General features: G+C 38.6%; 3 protein-coding genes across 4 annotated transcripts; 2 read left to right on the top strand and 1 right to left on the bottom strand.

Moving 5' to 3' along the window:
- Positions 1-342: 342 nt before the first annotated feature.
- LOC143451403 (uncharacterized) lies at positions 343-1,925 on the top strand. Its single transcript, XM_076951908.1, has 6 exons — positions 343-695; positions 838-1,075; positions 1,141-1,200; positions 1,283-1,375; positions 1,441-1,584; positions 1,652-1,925. The coding sequence occupies exons 1-6, from the start codon at positions 547-549 to the stop codon at positions 1,739-1,741; spliced, it is 774 nt and encodes a 257-aa protein (XP_076808023.1). The 5' UTR covers positions 343-546; the 3' UTR covers positions 1,742-1,925.
- Positions 1,926-2,041: 116 nt separating this feature from the next.
- On the top strand, positions 2,042-6,813 carry LOC143451404 (uncharacterized). 2 transcript variants are annotated; one of them, XM_076951909.1, is made up of 5 exons: positions 2,042-4,285; positions 4,359-4,596; positions 4,671-4,725; positions 4,803-4,895; positions 4,962-6,813. In XM_076951909.1, exons 1-5 carry the CDS (start codon positions 4,131-4,133, stop codon positions 5,117-5,119), a joined length of 699 nt encoding a protein of 232 aa, XP_076808024.1. In that variant the 5' UTR covers positions 2,042-4,130; the 3' UTR covers positions 5,120-6,813. The 2 variants fall into 2 exon arrangements, with proteins under 2 accessions (XP_076808024.1, XP_076808025.1); XM_076951910.1 differs by having other exon boundaries at positions 4,671-4,730.
- A 64-nt stretch (positions 6,814-6,877) lies between these two features.
- LOC143451402 (phosphoribosyl pyrophosphate synthase-associated protein 2-like) lies at positions 6,878-11,157 on the bottom strand. Its single transcript, XM_076951906.1, has 10 exons — positions 11,003-11,157; positions 10,492-10,611; positions 9,642-9,814; positions 9,240-9,355; positions 8,876-9,122; positions 8,536-8,610; positions 8,026-8,096; positions 7,895-7,966; positions 7,493-7,567; positions 6,878-7,265 (listed from the first exon to the last, which is right to left on the bottom strand). Exons 1-10 carry the CDS (start codon positions 11,083-11,085, stop codon positions 7,107-7,109), a joined length of 1,191 nt encoding a protein of 396 aa, XP_076808021.1. The 5' UTR covers positions 11,086-11,157; the 3' UTR covers positions 6,878-7,106.
- Between the last annotated feature and the right edge of the window lie 1,876 nt (positions 11,158-13,033).

Raw genomic sequence — 13,033 nt, 5'->3', positions numbered from 1 at the left:
AATTTTATGCGTTCTTTTTAAAGTCTCCAAAAGTTTTATAATTAAGATGGAAACATTTGGTCTCATACGGTGGCATTGGGTTGAAATCAATTCGAGGCAAAGGCATCTGCTCATTCATAGTCAGCGTCATTTGAAAAGTGTTATAATCAGGTCTCAGTATCAATTCATCGGTAATGTAGTACGAACAAGATAGGACAACTTGGACAAACAGAAATGCCCCGCAAGTAAAAAAAGTGACAAATTGCGCATTTCTGCATTTTTCGACCACTTTGTTTATCTCCTTATTGGACTGGTTTGGTAATTTATAGTGAGTTTCACCTGTCGGAACGAGCATAAGAATTGACATCTGTCATTAACTAATTGAATAATTAACCACTAATAGACATCTTTCAGTAAGTAGATTATGCCGGGGAAATAATTTTGCGGTTTGTTTTGTGGTTAAGCAGTAGTTAATGCGTTAAATATGTTGCATGTTTTAGGCTTGCCTGTTGTAAGCTATTATACGGCTCATACTTGATTAACTTGCTTGAAGGTTAAGCTTTTAACATGGATAAAAACCAACAACTACCACGTGGACAGCATTCAAACGAAGCTGACGCTAGTGAGTCGACCTTCACACAAAACGGAGTTGCGGTCAACGTGAAAAAAGTCGGGCTTTCACACAAGAAATTCCAACGAATTGCAAAAAGTTTGGGGTAAGTTCCAACTTCAAGCAAAATCAAAAGAGCATTGAAACATTTGAGGACAAGTTTTTTTTGGAAACTGCGAGTTTAAAGTTTAAATTTTATTATCAACCGATACAATTATTTAACCTTCTCACTCATGATTCGTCCCCAGGTTCATAAACGTGGTCGCAGGCTTGTCCTGTGTGGTGGCTGGGTCGGTGCTTATCCCACTGGGGCTGGTGCAGTTTTGCATTGAAGTGCGCGATTGTCGCACGAGTTTATGCACATCCATGGGTCACACTCATCACTGGGAGGGAACCCAAACTACTATTGTGGAGTGCAACCCAGATACCCCACTTTCGGATCGGGTCACCTTGAACTTGGGGGAGGGGGTTTGGTGTGGGTTGTGGGTAAGTGAGAGGCTTATGACGTCACAGATCCCGAGCATTGATAAATAAAAAATTTGCAATTTCAGATTCTTATCGGTGGCGCTGTGAGTGTGTTAGCTGGAGTTAAACCACATTCGTGTTGCATAGTGAGTTTTGTGACGTAATCATGTTTTATTGTGATGAAATAATGCTAAGCAAATATTTTGACGTTGGTCCGGATATTTTTAGAGTAAATTGCTTCTTGCTTTTACAATCGTTGGATCCTTATTCTCCGTCGTTCTGTTCTCACTTGAGTTATTCCAAGTTTTCTACGCTCGAAACGTAAGTTTGTGATCAATGTTAATGACGTCAAAACCCATTCATTCTGACGTCACTATTTCCTACAGGATCTCACCGTCGGTTTGATGGCGACAAACGCCGCGTTGTCTTTCTTGTCGATGATCCTTTTGATTGTGACGTCAGTATGTAGCTGTTGTAGCCAGGGATGTTTGAGATTGACCATCAGAGGACCTGGCATGTACAGTCAACGGGTAAGTGACAACAACGCTGTCGATGCTTATTAATGGGAACGGATTAAATAACGGTTATTTTCCGCAGTATATCATGGACCGGAACGGAGTTAAACTGCAGCAAATCCGCCGCGGAAATTATCCGTTGAGAGTTGGCTCTCCAGGAATGTTAAGATAGCCTTTGTGGCATATTTTTTAGTGTGCGCTAATTAGACTGTAGCTGTTTCGTGCCAACATTGAAACAGGCCATGCTTCACTTGCATAGGTTTAATTGTATACCTCTGACTTGTTTACGCATGACTTCATTGTATCAACTCATTTCTGCGTCACCTGCTTGAAAGACCAAAAGTTATTTGAACCGTAAAAATATTTGTTGGACACGGTTGGCCAAAAACTCTGACGATGAGGAATTTTACTTGCGTTTACTGCAAAGAGAGTTTATTTTTCAATCTAGGAATAGGAAAGACTGAGAAGCGTTTTATGCGGCGCCTCCTTCAATTTGACGACTGGTCACATTTGCAGTTTCCCGCATTGGTTCACCGTCGTATGACACAAAGCAGGCGTTGTGAGGTCATAGTTAGTATCAAAGAACAGCAGTCAGTGGGTTGTGACGTCATAAGACCAGGACATTGGAACAAAACGAAAGAAACAGGAAACGAAAGGGTCGTGCCGAATCGTGATTTTGCGATCCATCCGAATATTCGGGAAAGGAACCAAGCTATTTATAATTCAGCGATGCAAGTGTTCTCAACGCAAAAGTGAACGAAACATTGGTTATACGTCGCAGCTAATATACGTCTACATAAAGAGATACGAAAGTTAGACGTTTCCATTTTGTTGTAACTCGCCATAGAACAGTACGTACGCCTAACTGACATACTTAGATTTTCTGTTACTTGCCATAAAAACCTTATCCACGGTTGTTGTAGTTCACCTGCAATGAAGGCATTTTCTACAAATCCTGACGAATTCAAAGTCAGGAAAAATCAGGAAATGAATTTGGCCGAAATGCGAAAATCGTCTTTGGTCATTTTTAGCCGATTCGGCCGAATTAATTCTTTTCGGCGAAATTTCGATTCGTTTCCACTGAAGGCGACTTACCATGGAAGGAGTATAAGTGGTGGGGACAGATGGAGACTTGTACAAGGTTTCGAATTCAATCTTAAATCTGAGCACTTAACTAATATGTGCGCCATATTTAATTGTGCGCTAGGCGGTTGCAGCGGTTTCGAGCGAATATTTCAAACGCGTTATGCTTGAAATATTACCTTACTTAACTTATTGGCTACTTTGGTGATAACGATAATTTCACAGTTATGTCAGATATGATTTGAGAACTCACAGTTCCCCGAGAGCGTCTTTTCTAATTTGTCGAGAGGAATCCTACCAATTTCATCGAAACTGATGCGAACGGTATTTCGCGTGCTGCTGTATTGCTTGATGCTTGCATCCCAGACCTTTTGACAACTTCCTCATCTTTGCTGACATCCAACCTGCTGCGCTTTGCAGAAAAGAAGTCATACTTGGTTCTCCTCCCCTGACAATGGAGCCATTATTCCGGCCTCTCGTAGGTAGCCCCTCTCGTAGGTAGCCCCTCTCGTAGATTCGGAAAATAAGCAAACGCAAAATCTAAGATCCAGGTACCGGTTGGTTTCCGCCGCACTGCTATTGTCAGAACGTGCTAACAACTCTAACAACAACTAATGCGGTCCTATATGATAATTGTACAGTGCAAAATCGAATGGGCTCGTCCGGGATTTGAACCCGGGACCTCTCGCACCCAAAGCGAGAATCATACCCCTAGACCAGCGTGGTCCAACTGCAGGCCCGCGGGCCAAAGTTGGCCCGCGAGCACCGATTTTTTGGCCCACGAACTGATAGTCAGCTTTGATAGTCGCTATTGTCGAGGAAGAACCTCGACCGCAGATGTCACATTGATCAGCATTTAATAGCTAAGTAGCTAAATAGCTAAGCTCTTCAGTTCTAATTTAAAAACATTGGCCCGCAAGATAAAAAAATTTTCTGATTTTGGCCCGCGATGAAAAGAAGTTGGACCACGCTGCCCTAGACCAACGAGCCACTTGCTAAATTTAGAGTACAAGTTTCAATCCAATGCTAAACTTCACAAATGTTAACATACCTACTTGTGAAACGTCCTCATATTACTTTCCATGTGAAAAAGTGTGAAGAGCACTTTTGAGTCATTTCAAACACTTATCTTCGCTTCTATCAGGTCACAGAGAGGACCACTCACTTGGTCTGTGGCAAGAAAGGCACCGCCAAATATCAGCAAGCCACCAAGATGGAGAGCGTAAAGTTTAAAATAAAACTTTTAACAATTCCTTTTGATACACTGTAATACACAAAATTTAATGTTCAACTCAATTCTTTCAAATAAACACAACTTCTGTGTTATTTGTTGATAGCACTCTGGCAAATTCATTGCTTAAAACAAACTTATACGTTAATATTTTTGTCATATACAGACAACAAGTTTATTGTTATTGAGTCGTTTTGCTTCAATTTTGTTGTCACTGAGTTTAACTTCTTAGAATAAAGTTTTTAACATGGCACCAGCTCGACCACCAGCGCGCCCTGGACGTGGAAATCTTAGAAACAAAGCAAATGACATTGAGCTGGCATCTTTACACGGAACCACCATCGAGGTTGAAAAAGCAAAGTCTTCGCGCGAAGAATTCCAGCAAATCGCCAAAATTTTCGGGTAAATTCAATGTCACAAATATTCAATTAGCCGCCACGTCATAATTTTTTATAAGCAAATTTTTCGTCCCCAGGTTCATAAACGTGGTTGTAGGCTTGTCCTGTGTGGTGGCTGGGGCGGTGCTCATCCCACTGGGCCTGGTGCAGTTTTGCATTAAAGTGCGCGATTGTCGCACGAGTTTATGCACATCCAGGGGTCGCACTCGTCACTTTGAGGGAACCCAAACTACTATTGTGGAGTGCAACCCAGATACCCCACTTTCGGATCGGGTCACCTTGAACCTGGGGGAGGGGGTTTGGTGTGGGTTGTGGGTAAGTGAGAGGCTATGCATTTTGACGTCACAATTACCAATTATTGACATCATGTAAATATACTTGAATTTCAGATTCTTATCGGTGGCGCTGTGAGTGTGTTAGTTGGAGTTAAACCATATTCGTCGGGTATAGTAAGTTTTGTGACGTAGTCTTATTCTGCTGCGATGTAACAAATTTGGAAACTTTGATGTCGATATTTTTAGATTTGTTGGCTCCATTATTTCACATTTATTGGATCCATATTCTCCATCGCTCTGTTCATACTCGAATTATCCCAGGTTTCCTCCGCTCGAAACGTAAGTTTGTGATCAGTGTTGATAGCGTCAAAATTCAAAGTATTTTGACGTCACTATTTCCTACAGGATCTCACCGTCGGTTTGTTGGCCACAAACGCCGCGTTGTCTTTTTTAGCGTTGATTTTCTTCATTGTGACGTCAGCATATACCTGCTTCTGCCGTTGATTGAGTGTGAACACCACCAGAAACCTGTATTTATCGGTTTTGTGAAGAATACAGGATGAACTGAATTTGCTTTCACAAATGGAAGGTTGTTAAAAGTTTAACGAATACACGAAACATATTCAACGCATTTTTTTCACTGGATAAATAATAATTAGTGATTACAACTCTCTGTGCCTCGGTTGGCGACGATTTTAGCAGAATTAGGGATTTAATTGTTAACCCTATTTTCACTAGGCTTGGCTTCTCCCGCACACAGTCACAGAAAAACGTGGCGTACAGTTGCATTGTTCGGTGTAGAAACTTGAAATTTGGTGACTTTTCCTAAAAAATGTTCAGCTATCTGTCCATGTTTTGTTTTATAAAGTTGGAGTTTGTAATTTTTGAGATATTGTCATATTTTCATAATTTTTCTCTCTTTTCGCATTGAAGCGAATCGTTTTCGTTTACTCATTTACGCACCACTAACTCGACTAACTGTTCTCTTGCGTTCTCTTCTCGCGGTCAGCTGGTTTTCCGCACAGCGGGGGCGCGGCGTAACAAGAAGAATTTCTAGAAATGTGTCACTTTTAGAAATACTTAATTTACACTAAATTCACTTTCTTTTGCTTTATAATTATGATGTATACATGAAGCCAGATGTTTTTGCTACAAACCTGTAAAAATGCGATCAGTTTACGACGTATAGTTTTCGAGTAATTAACGATTGAAAATGTGTGTGCGGTGTCGGCCACACCTAGTGAAAATGGCAAAGTCGCGAGCCCGGTATGGATAGGGTTAAAAGGTTAGAATTGTCGCACAACAACTCTGTTTATCTAAAGCGGTTATTTGAAGTTACTAATGTTGACTTAATTGTTTTAATCATTAGTTTTTGTTTTCAGCCTATAGTTACAATTTTTAACTCAATTTCTTACTTTTATGTCCTTCTGGCCTGGGGATTAACATGGATGCTTTGTAAATGGCCAACTTAATACTTTGCTAATGACGAGTTCTTTTCTTGTAATAACCAGGGTTGCCATACCGTCCTTATTTCTAAGATTTGTCCTTATTTTGAAGGTCCGTGTCTTAGAAAATATTTTTGTCCTTTTTTCTAAGAAATGTCCTTATTTTCGTCTTATTTTTAGGGCATAGGTTCCTATTTTGGGCATTTTGACACCTTTAGTATATCATTTTGTGCCAAAGAGATACAAAAATTGAGAACACGCAAATAGTATCTCGTTTTTTTCATTTTTGGGACATTGATTGCCTTCTCCTGTTGTGCACTGTTTAAGGTAGTGTTCTTCTTTTGTTTCCTGTTCGTCCTTATTTTTGAGTCCAGACCGATGGCAACCCTGAATATAACTCTAGAATTTTTGTTGTTTTCTTTTAACTCGATCTTCATGTTGTACATTAAGCACCAGACTTACTTTAACGATGACGTGCACATTCTGACGTAAAACAAGCTTTGTTAGAAATGTTGAATATTGATGACGTATAGGTAGAGAGGGGGACAGATGGAAATTGCATTATGACGTCATAGATACCAGGATAAAGGCTCGATCAGTCGAGGTCAAGATTAGACACATTTTGTTTACGCACCTACTGAAAAATATAATCCGTTTGTATTTTTTAAACATTGAGGACAGGATTACCAGCATGGTATAAGATGTCTGTAGGAAATTCATGTTTTTTTAGAAGGCTACTGTTTATGTTTGTTACTGAATTAAGATTATTGTAAACATAACTCTGAATAAATTAACGCCTCACGTCATTGCTTTTGCACACAACATCGTGTCTTTACACGCACCATCTTTTTGCACCAAAAAGTCATAAAAGAAACGTCTCGCTTGTCTTTGTTTTACTTTGTACAATGAAAACGGAACTGGCGGTAAGACTGACGTAAGCAGGAAGCTTTTGACAATGGCAGTGTTACGAAATAAGCACCATTACAGCGGATAGGTCGCAGCGGTTAGGAAAAGAAAACATGAACATTCTCATCTTCTATCTTAAAAAAGACGGCAGCGATTTATGACGTAACAAGTACGTCAGTCGTATGACGTAACACATACGTCAATCATCGATGGAGATATCGCGGAAGAGGTAGCTCATGCTCTCGCCGTGGTGGATACGCCGGATCGCTTCGGAGAGGATGAAGGAGATGTCGACGGTCTTTATCTTGTGGCACTGAAGCTTTTGGAGCTCGTGAGGAACGGAATTGGTCACAACCACCTGGCGATTGGGTGAAGCAAATTGGGGTTGAAACAACGCGGTCGTTATCGATTCTTTACAGAACCTCAATTACGGTTCAAGCTCTACATTTATCTATGGTCTTATTGCCGCAAAAATGAAAGACCGGGGAAGTTACAAGAACGGGGCTAAATATATAAATGCGTGACTGAGTTTGGTTGCTTCGGTAAAGCAGAATATGACACCTCAGAAGTACAAAGCACCCTTACCTCATCGATCATAGAATGTTCTAGAATCCTGGGAGCATCTAGCGACAACAAGCCGTGAGTGGCCATGACGTAAACCTGGTTTATAAAGACTTTATTCGTGATAAATTTATTACTGTAGTAATAAGGAGAGATAATTTCGTGCGACAAGTTGTGTTTATCTAAAGTTGGTAATAAATTGAATTGATGCGCTAGGTTGCAAGTGACCAATGGAAGTTCCATGTGCTGGACAGAACACGGTGACAAAAATTAAATAGGTATATTTTCTTAACATAACGCAGCTATTTATGGCGAGCAATTGATATGCTGTGTAAGATCGCAACTACTTGAAATGAGCGCAACCATGCTGTACATTGCCAATAGTTGACACAGTGTCAAAGGCGCTGACGAAAGTCACAATCTTACTTTGTATGCTCCACGCTCCTTGAGAATATCAGCTGCTGCTACAAACGGGTCTACATCATCAATGATGTCATCCTGCAGATAATAAGAGGTAATGACGTCATATAGAGTTGGTGCAAATGCCGTCCACTTACCACAATGATGGCGATCTTGCCGCCAACGTCGCCTACTACGTTGATGGGAGGTTTTTCCTTGGCTGTGAGTACTGGGATGAACAATAAAAACAATTCCGTGTTAAATTTGGCCTGGGTTGCTCAATAGCTTATTCACAATCAATTGGCTATGAACTAAAATATGGATTTTTCATGCTTAGCCAGCGTTTCTCAAACAAATTGTTCCAAGACCCAAAACAAAACCATATGTACAATTTGACAAAAAAGTTGCAACCGCAAAATATCTGCTACATATCGCTAAGCTGCTGTAATCACAACAGGTTTCAAGTAACACCCACCCGTAAACATCAGTATATTTCTGACGAACAAACATTTGCATTGCAACCCACTGTGATAGAAACATGGAGCTAATTTACTGGCATTGTGCAAGCTTTTCAATGATCTATTTGATGTCGTTTTAATCGCGTCATCAGGTTTCAGATGTTTAAAGAACAATTTTTTCAAGCTCGTTAAATAGAAATCAATGTTTACGTGGGATCTCTAGTGCCTCAAAGTGTCCAGTCGAAATTGTCCGGTTCTGCAGCAAACGTCTTTCACGAGCAGCCTCTGCGTATGCAAGAACACCAGTGAACAACATCAAATAAATCGCATATCATATTGATCCATGCGATTAGAACATGATTATCAACTTCCATGTAGGAATTGTGCATACATTGTACGGAAACAGAACACTTTCAATGATGTATTTTTGCCATTGCAATAGACATCACATTATCCTCCTAAACTACGTGGAACTATGACATTTTGTTAAATGAAGTTGTCGTTAGATTATCTGATTACAGCACAGCGCTACCAAGTGGCAGCGGTTTACCTTGTGACAAAGAAACTGGTTCCGTAGACTTCAAATTATCAGCTGCATTTCTTGCAATACCATCACCAGATGGCGATATTGCTGGCGGAGGGGGAGAATGGCGGCCATCTTCAAGATCAGAATCGAAGTCTTGTGGTTCGCCGTGGATCACAGCGATGCCAAGCCGCAACCTCTCAGCATAGGACTGTGCCTTCTTAGCTGACGCCGGCGTTTTTGCAACAATCACTGCGTTCCGGTAATCAGGGATCTTAGATTAAAATATTTATGTTACCAACTTAAAATTATAAAAGTCTAGCATTTCAAGCATTCACAAAATTTTCACCCAGTATTCAACATAATTTACTCCACGTGGCCACAAGCAAACCTGATCCTGGATGTACTGCAGCAAGAACGGGGAAGCCCTGAGGTTATCGATAGGAACTTCAAAGAAACCCTGGATTTCCTTCTGATGAAGATCCATCGATATAATGTGATCAAAACCTGTCCATTTAAACATTGAAACAATGAGATGTAAACATGAAATCTTATAAGGATCATGTTTTGTTTAATCCATTCCATACTGTAGGTTGCACAAACACAGTTCCCGAAAAGTACAATAAAAAATAAGTCATAAAAACATGATTATATATAAAGTTCAATGCTTTTTTAATACCTTAAATAATCAAAACTGTGACAACCTTTCAGAATATAATTAGTCAGGTAAATTGATGTATTTCAAACAAAATTGGTGCAGTAGCACTTAGTTAACAGAGGTTAAAAAATTAACCTGCTTTGCACAGCATCGATGCCACAAGCTTTGATACAACTGAGCCCCTCTTGCGCATTTTGCATTGCTTCGAATACGGCAAGTAAGGTATTACTCCGATTATTCTCTTGGCAGACGATGTCTTGCAAGCATATGCCATGATGAGCATCTCCATAACTGCATCATTTACATCTCTGTGATAATAATAACAATGGTGATATCTGTAACTAATTGAAACTTTGCGCTGATTCCGACAAAAATAAAGGATACCCCATACGCTCACTCGTTTTTTACATATGAAAGCTTCATGTTGGAATTGCAGAAGCATATTTCTGAAAACCTAAGACTCTCTTGTATTGGGCGAATTCAATGCTAAGAAACTTATTTGTTTGCGAGCAATCGGTTGCTTGCTGTGTTGGTTTCAACTGCAATGTGTGACAAATTCGTTGACTATGTTCAAAACTTTGCAGTTAACTTCAAATCCATTGTTTTCTTCATTGTTGAAAACAGCCAAGTTGGCAATATGCCAGTGAAGTTTAGTTTAAAATTAGGTTTTGGCTTATTGAATGATTGATAAATTAAGAAATGTCATAAGAAACTTTTAAATTAGTATGAAATATGTGTCGAAAAGCTTACTAAAAACTCAAATTTTTCTTAAAAATGAGTGTACTGGTTGAATACATAATGTAACGTGTCCAATACACACTACATATAAAATAACATTAACATTTCCAAAACGTTAAAACGCAAAAAATAACATTTCCGACAAACGCCCAAGTGTTAGAAACATACCTTGTTCTTTACTGGGATAAAAGATCAGACTACAAATTACTGACAATGTTTTCATAATTGCTAAGCCATGTCTCTTCACCTGCTTCCAGTTTGCAGAATGAAAACATCTTTTCCACGGACAGATTCCCCGATTTCAACCTGTGTCTCTTTGTTTGGCTTCTGGAAAACTGAGCACGTGCCAATCTTGGCACACATTCGACTGAAACAAAAATTGTATTGCATTGTTGCGATGTAACGCTATGTCAGAGATACGAGGAGTCTTCCAACATAGTAAAATTATACTGTAATAGTATGATACAAAGTTCTATAAAATTTGATACATTATTTTGACACGTAACTGACATATGCAGTATAATTTGAAAAGTTTTATATTGAAGATAATGACATGTAAACTTGACATGAAAAATTTAAGATAAAATACTTTGCTTCGTTATCGTTGCATTAAATTTAATCTTTCTGCTTCTAGTAAAAGCTAAAACAACTTTTCATTCAACGCAAGAAGCAGAAGTAAATAAATAAAACAGAAACAACAATAAAATGACAGATCAAACAGACGAGATCAATCAATCCATCAATCCAATCTCTCCTACCTGGCAACAAGCCTTGCAAGCTCAGGATGTGAATTTCCTGTGAAGAGCAGCATCTCATTTCCGGAGTCCGGATAAGCATTCATCTTTAACTCTATTTATTTATCCCTCATTCCTGGCAAATGTATAAATATTCCAAACTTAAAGAAATTGATACATTATCGTGGCACATAACGTAAACTGAAAATTTAATAATTGAAACTTCTGCCTCTATGAGTCCTCGAGAAGGCTGAGTGCTCTTCCAGCAAGCACTCAATATCAGAAAAAACTCTATTTCAAATGTGCTTTGTGCTTAAACCGAACAAAAATAAATATAAAGAGCATCCTCGCTTCAGCACGTGCTAGTCGAAGTGTACTTGACAAGGTCGCCATGTTAAACGAAAACGTAAAGTAAAATGTTCAAAAAAATGAATAAAAATCTTTCTCATAAGTTCGGGATGGGTACCGGTACTTTGTGCGGCCCTGACCGCCATACTACGTTTAGTACACATTAGCACAACCAGAGGATGACTTTAAATACTAGACCTCAACTACTCAAATTGACACGTTTATTGGTTGTGCACTTCTACCCAAGATCCCAATTGTCAGCTTAGTGGTTCGCGTGCTGGGTTGGCGACAACAACTAGCAAGGTAAATAAACAATATTTATTCATTTTATTTTCGTCTTCAATGTGGGAAACGAAACAATTGTGCTGACGTAAGTGGTTGCAAACATTTTAGTAGTTAATGACAATAAGTTCCACAAATTGGACAGGCAAATGTGGCAAGGCCTCGAGGGCGAAAACGTGCATTATCGACCAATAAAAGAATATAAAAAAGTTATTAGTGTCAGCACGGCCACCAAACCCAAATTACATATATTGGTTTGATATTTTACAAAACTAACGACTTAGACAAAAGTTAGAAGTGTTCGTATTCAATTCATAATGGTTGCGATTCTACTCATGCCATGTAATTGATTAGAGTTGAAATAAAGTAGCAAAGGAAAGTAAACAAATTACAAACGTTTTTGAGAGACAACCTGCATCCAGCTTTCCTAAATGACATCTTATATATTTGGTTATTTACGACTTCAAGTTTATGAATTTTTTTGAAATAATAAAACTGGGAAAATTTATAGAATTTCGTTAATTGTAGCATTTAAAAACAAAATTAAAGTAAATTTAGTAATTTTTTTTAGTTTTAAAACAATAGACAATACAAATAATGATTTGACAATTAAACATTTGTTCTTGAATTACCAATTATTTTCGTTGACTAAAATTAAAATGATTTAACTTTGGAATAAAACAATTTTGGTCTCGTTTCAATGTAATTAAACAATTACAAATGTTTTATTATTTAATCAAATGATAAAGCATTAAACTCCATATTCCCTCAAAAAGTAAAAAAATCGTTGTTATTAAAAATGCGCTTGTGGGCAAATACCTTTAGAAATTGGATAGCGGTAAAGTCCAAAATAACAAATTATGTTAGAAAGGGTTAAATAAGACGATCTGCAGATAAACAATTCTACAATGAAAGAAACAGACTGAGAAAAATTCGTAAATCGTAGAAAGTTAATACAAGTACCGGTATTAATACTCTCCATGCGAATCTGCTGGTTATTAACAATGAAATTCCATTTCAAGTTGGATAAAAGTTACCCTGAATCCCGTATAATCGTAGGCTATGCTATCGTAGACTGCCGCTATAGGCCTAATAGGGAAATCGACTGATGAGGCCATCTATAATAGTGTACTAGGTTAAGCCTACAGTTTGAGTTAGCAATTAATTTACTACGGATAAATTGATTGTTTTTGCGTTGCGATTTGAACACACATTTATTTTCGCAGATGGTTTGTAAGGTAACGTCGTTACTGACTGCTTCACTGCACAGGCAATTTACTTTACAGTAAATTTTAGTGTTATTTGCTGTGTTTATTAATAATTTACCCTGCTACGCTTAGCCTAACCTACCTTAAACCGAACAGGCCATGCTGCCATAATGGAAAGTGTGGTATACTAGCGCGCATGTAGTTTATCAACGTGCTC

Source organism: Clavelina lepadiformis, chromosome 4 (genome assembly GCF_947623445.1).
Source record: "Clavelina lepadiformis chromosome 4, kaClaLepa1.1, whole genome shotgun sequence".
Taxonomy (NCBI): domain Eukaryota; kingdom Metazoa; phylum Chordata; class Ascidiacea; order Aplousobranchia; family Clavelinidae; genus Clavelina; species Clavelina lepadiformis.
The sequence above is the reverse complement of the archived record's forward strand: the minus strand, read 5'-3'. Positions and strand labels throughout refer to the sequence as shown.

Coding starts and splice junctions, on each gene's coding strand:
- LOC143451403 (XM_076951908.1), top strand. CDS start 547: ATGGATAAAAACCAACAACTACCACGTGGACAGCATTCAAACGAAGCT. Junction 1,076..1,140: donor GGGTTTGGTGTGGGTTGTGG/GTAAGTGAGAGG, acceptor TTGCAATTTCAG/ATTCTTATCGGTGGCGCTGT. Junction 1,376..1,440: donor AAGTTTTCTACGCTCGAAAC/GTAAGTTTGTGA, acceptor TATTTCCTACAG/GATCTCACCGTCGGTTTGAT.
- LOC143451402 (XM_076951906.1), bottom strand. CDS start 11,085: ATGAATGCTTATCCGGACTCCGGAAATGAGATGCTGCTCTTCACAGGA. Junction 9,815..10,491: donor ATTCTGCAAACTGGAAGCAG/GTGAAGAGACAT, acceptor TTATTATCACAG/AGATGTAAATGATGCAGTTA. Junction 7,568..7,894: donor AGGAGCGTGGAGCATACAAA/GTAAGATTGTGA, acceptor TTTATAAACCAG/GTTTACGTCATGGCCACTCA.
- LOC143451404 (XM_076951909.1), top strand. CDS start 4,131: ATGGCACCAGCTCGACCACCAGCGCGCCCTGGACGTGGAAATCTTAGA. Junction 4,597..4,670: donor GGGTTTGGTGTGGGTTGTGG/GTAAGTGAGAGG, acceptor CTTGAATTTCAG/ATTCTTATCGGTGGCGCTGT. Junction 4,726..4,802: donor AGTTAAACCATATTCGTCGG/GTATAGTAAGTT, acceptor CGATATTTTTAG/ATTTGTTGGCTCCATTATTT.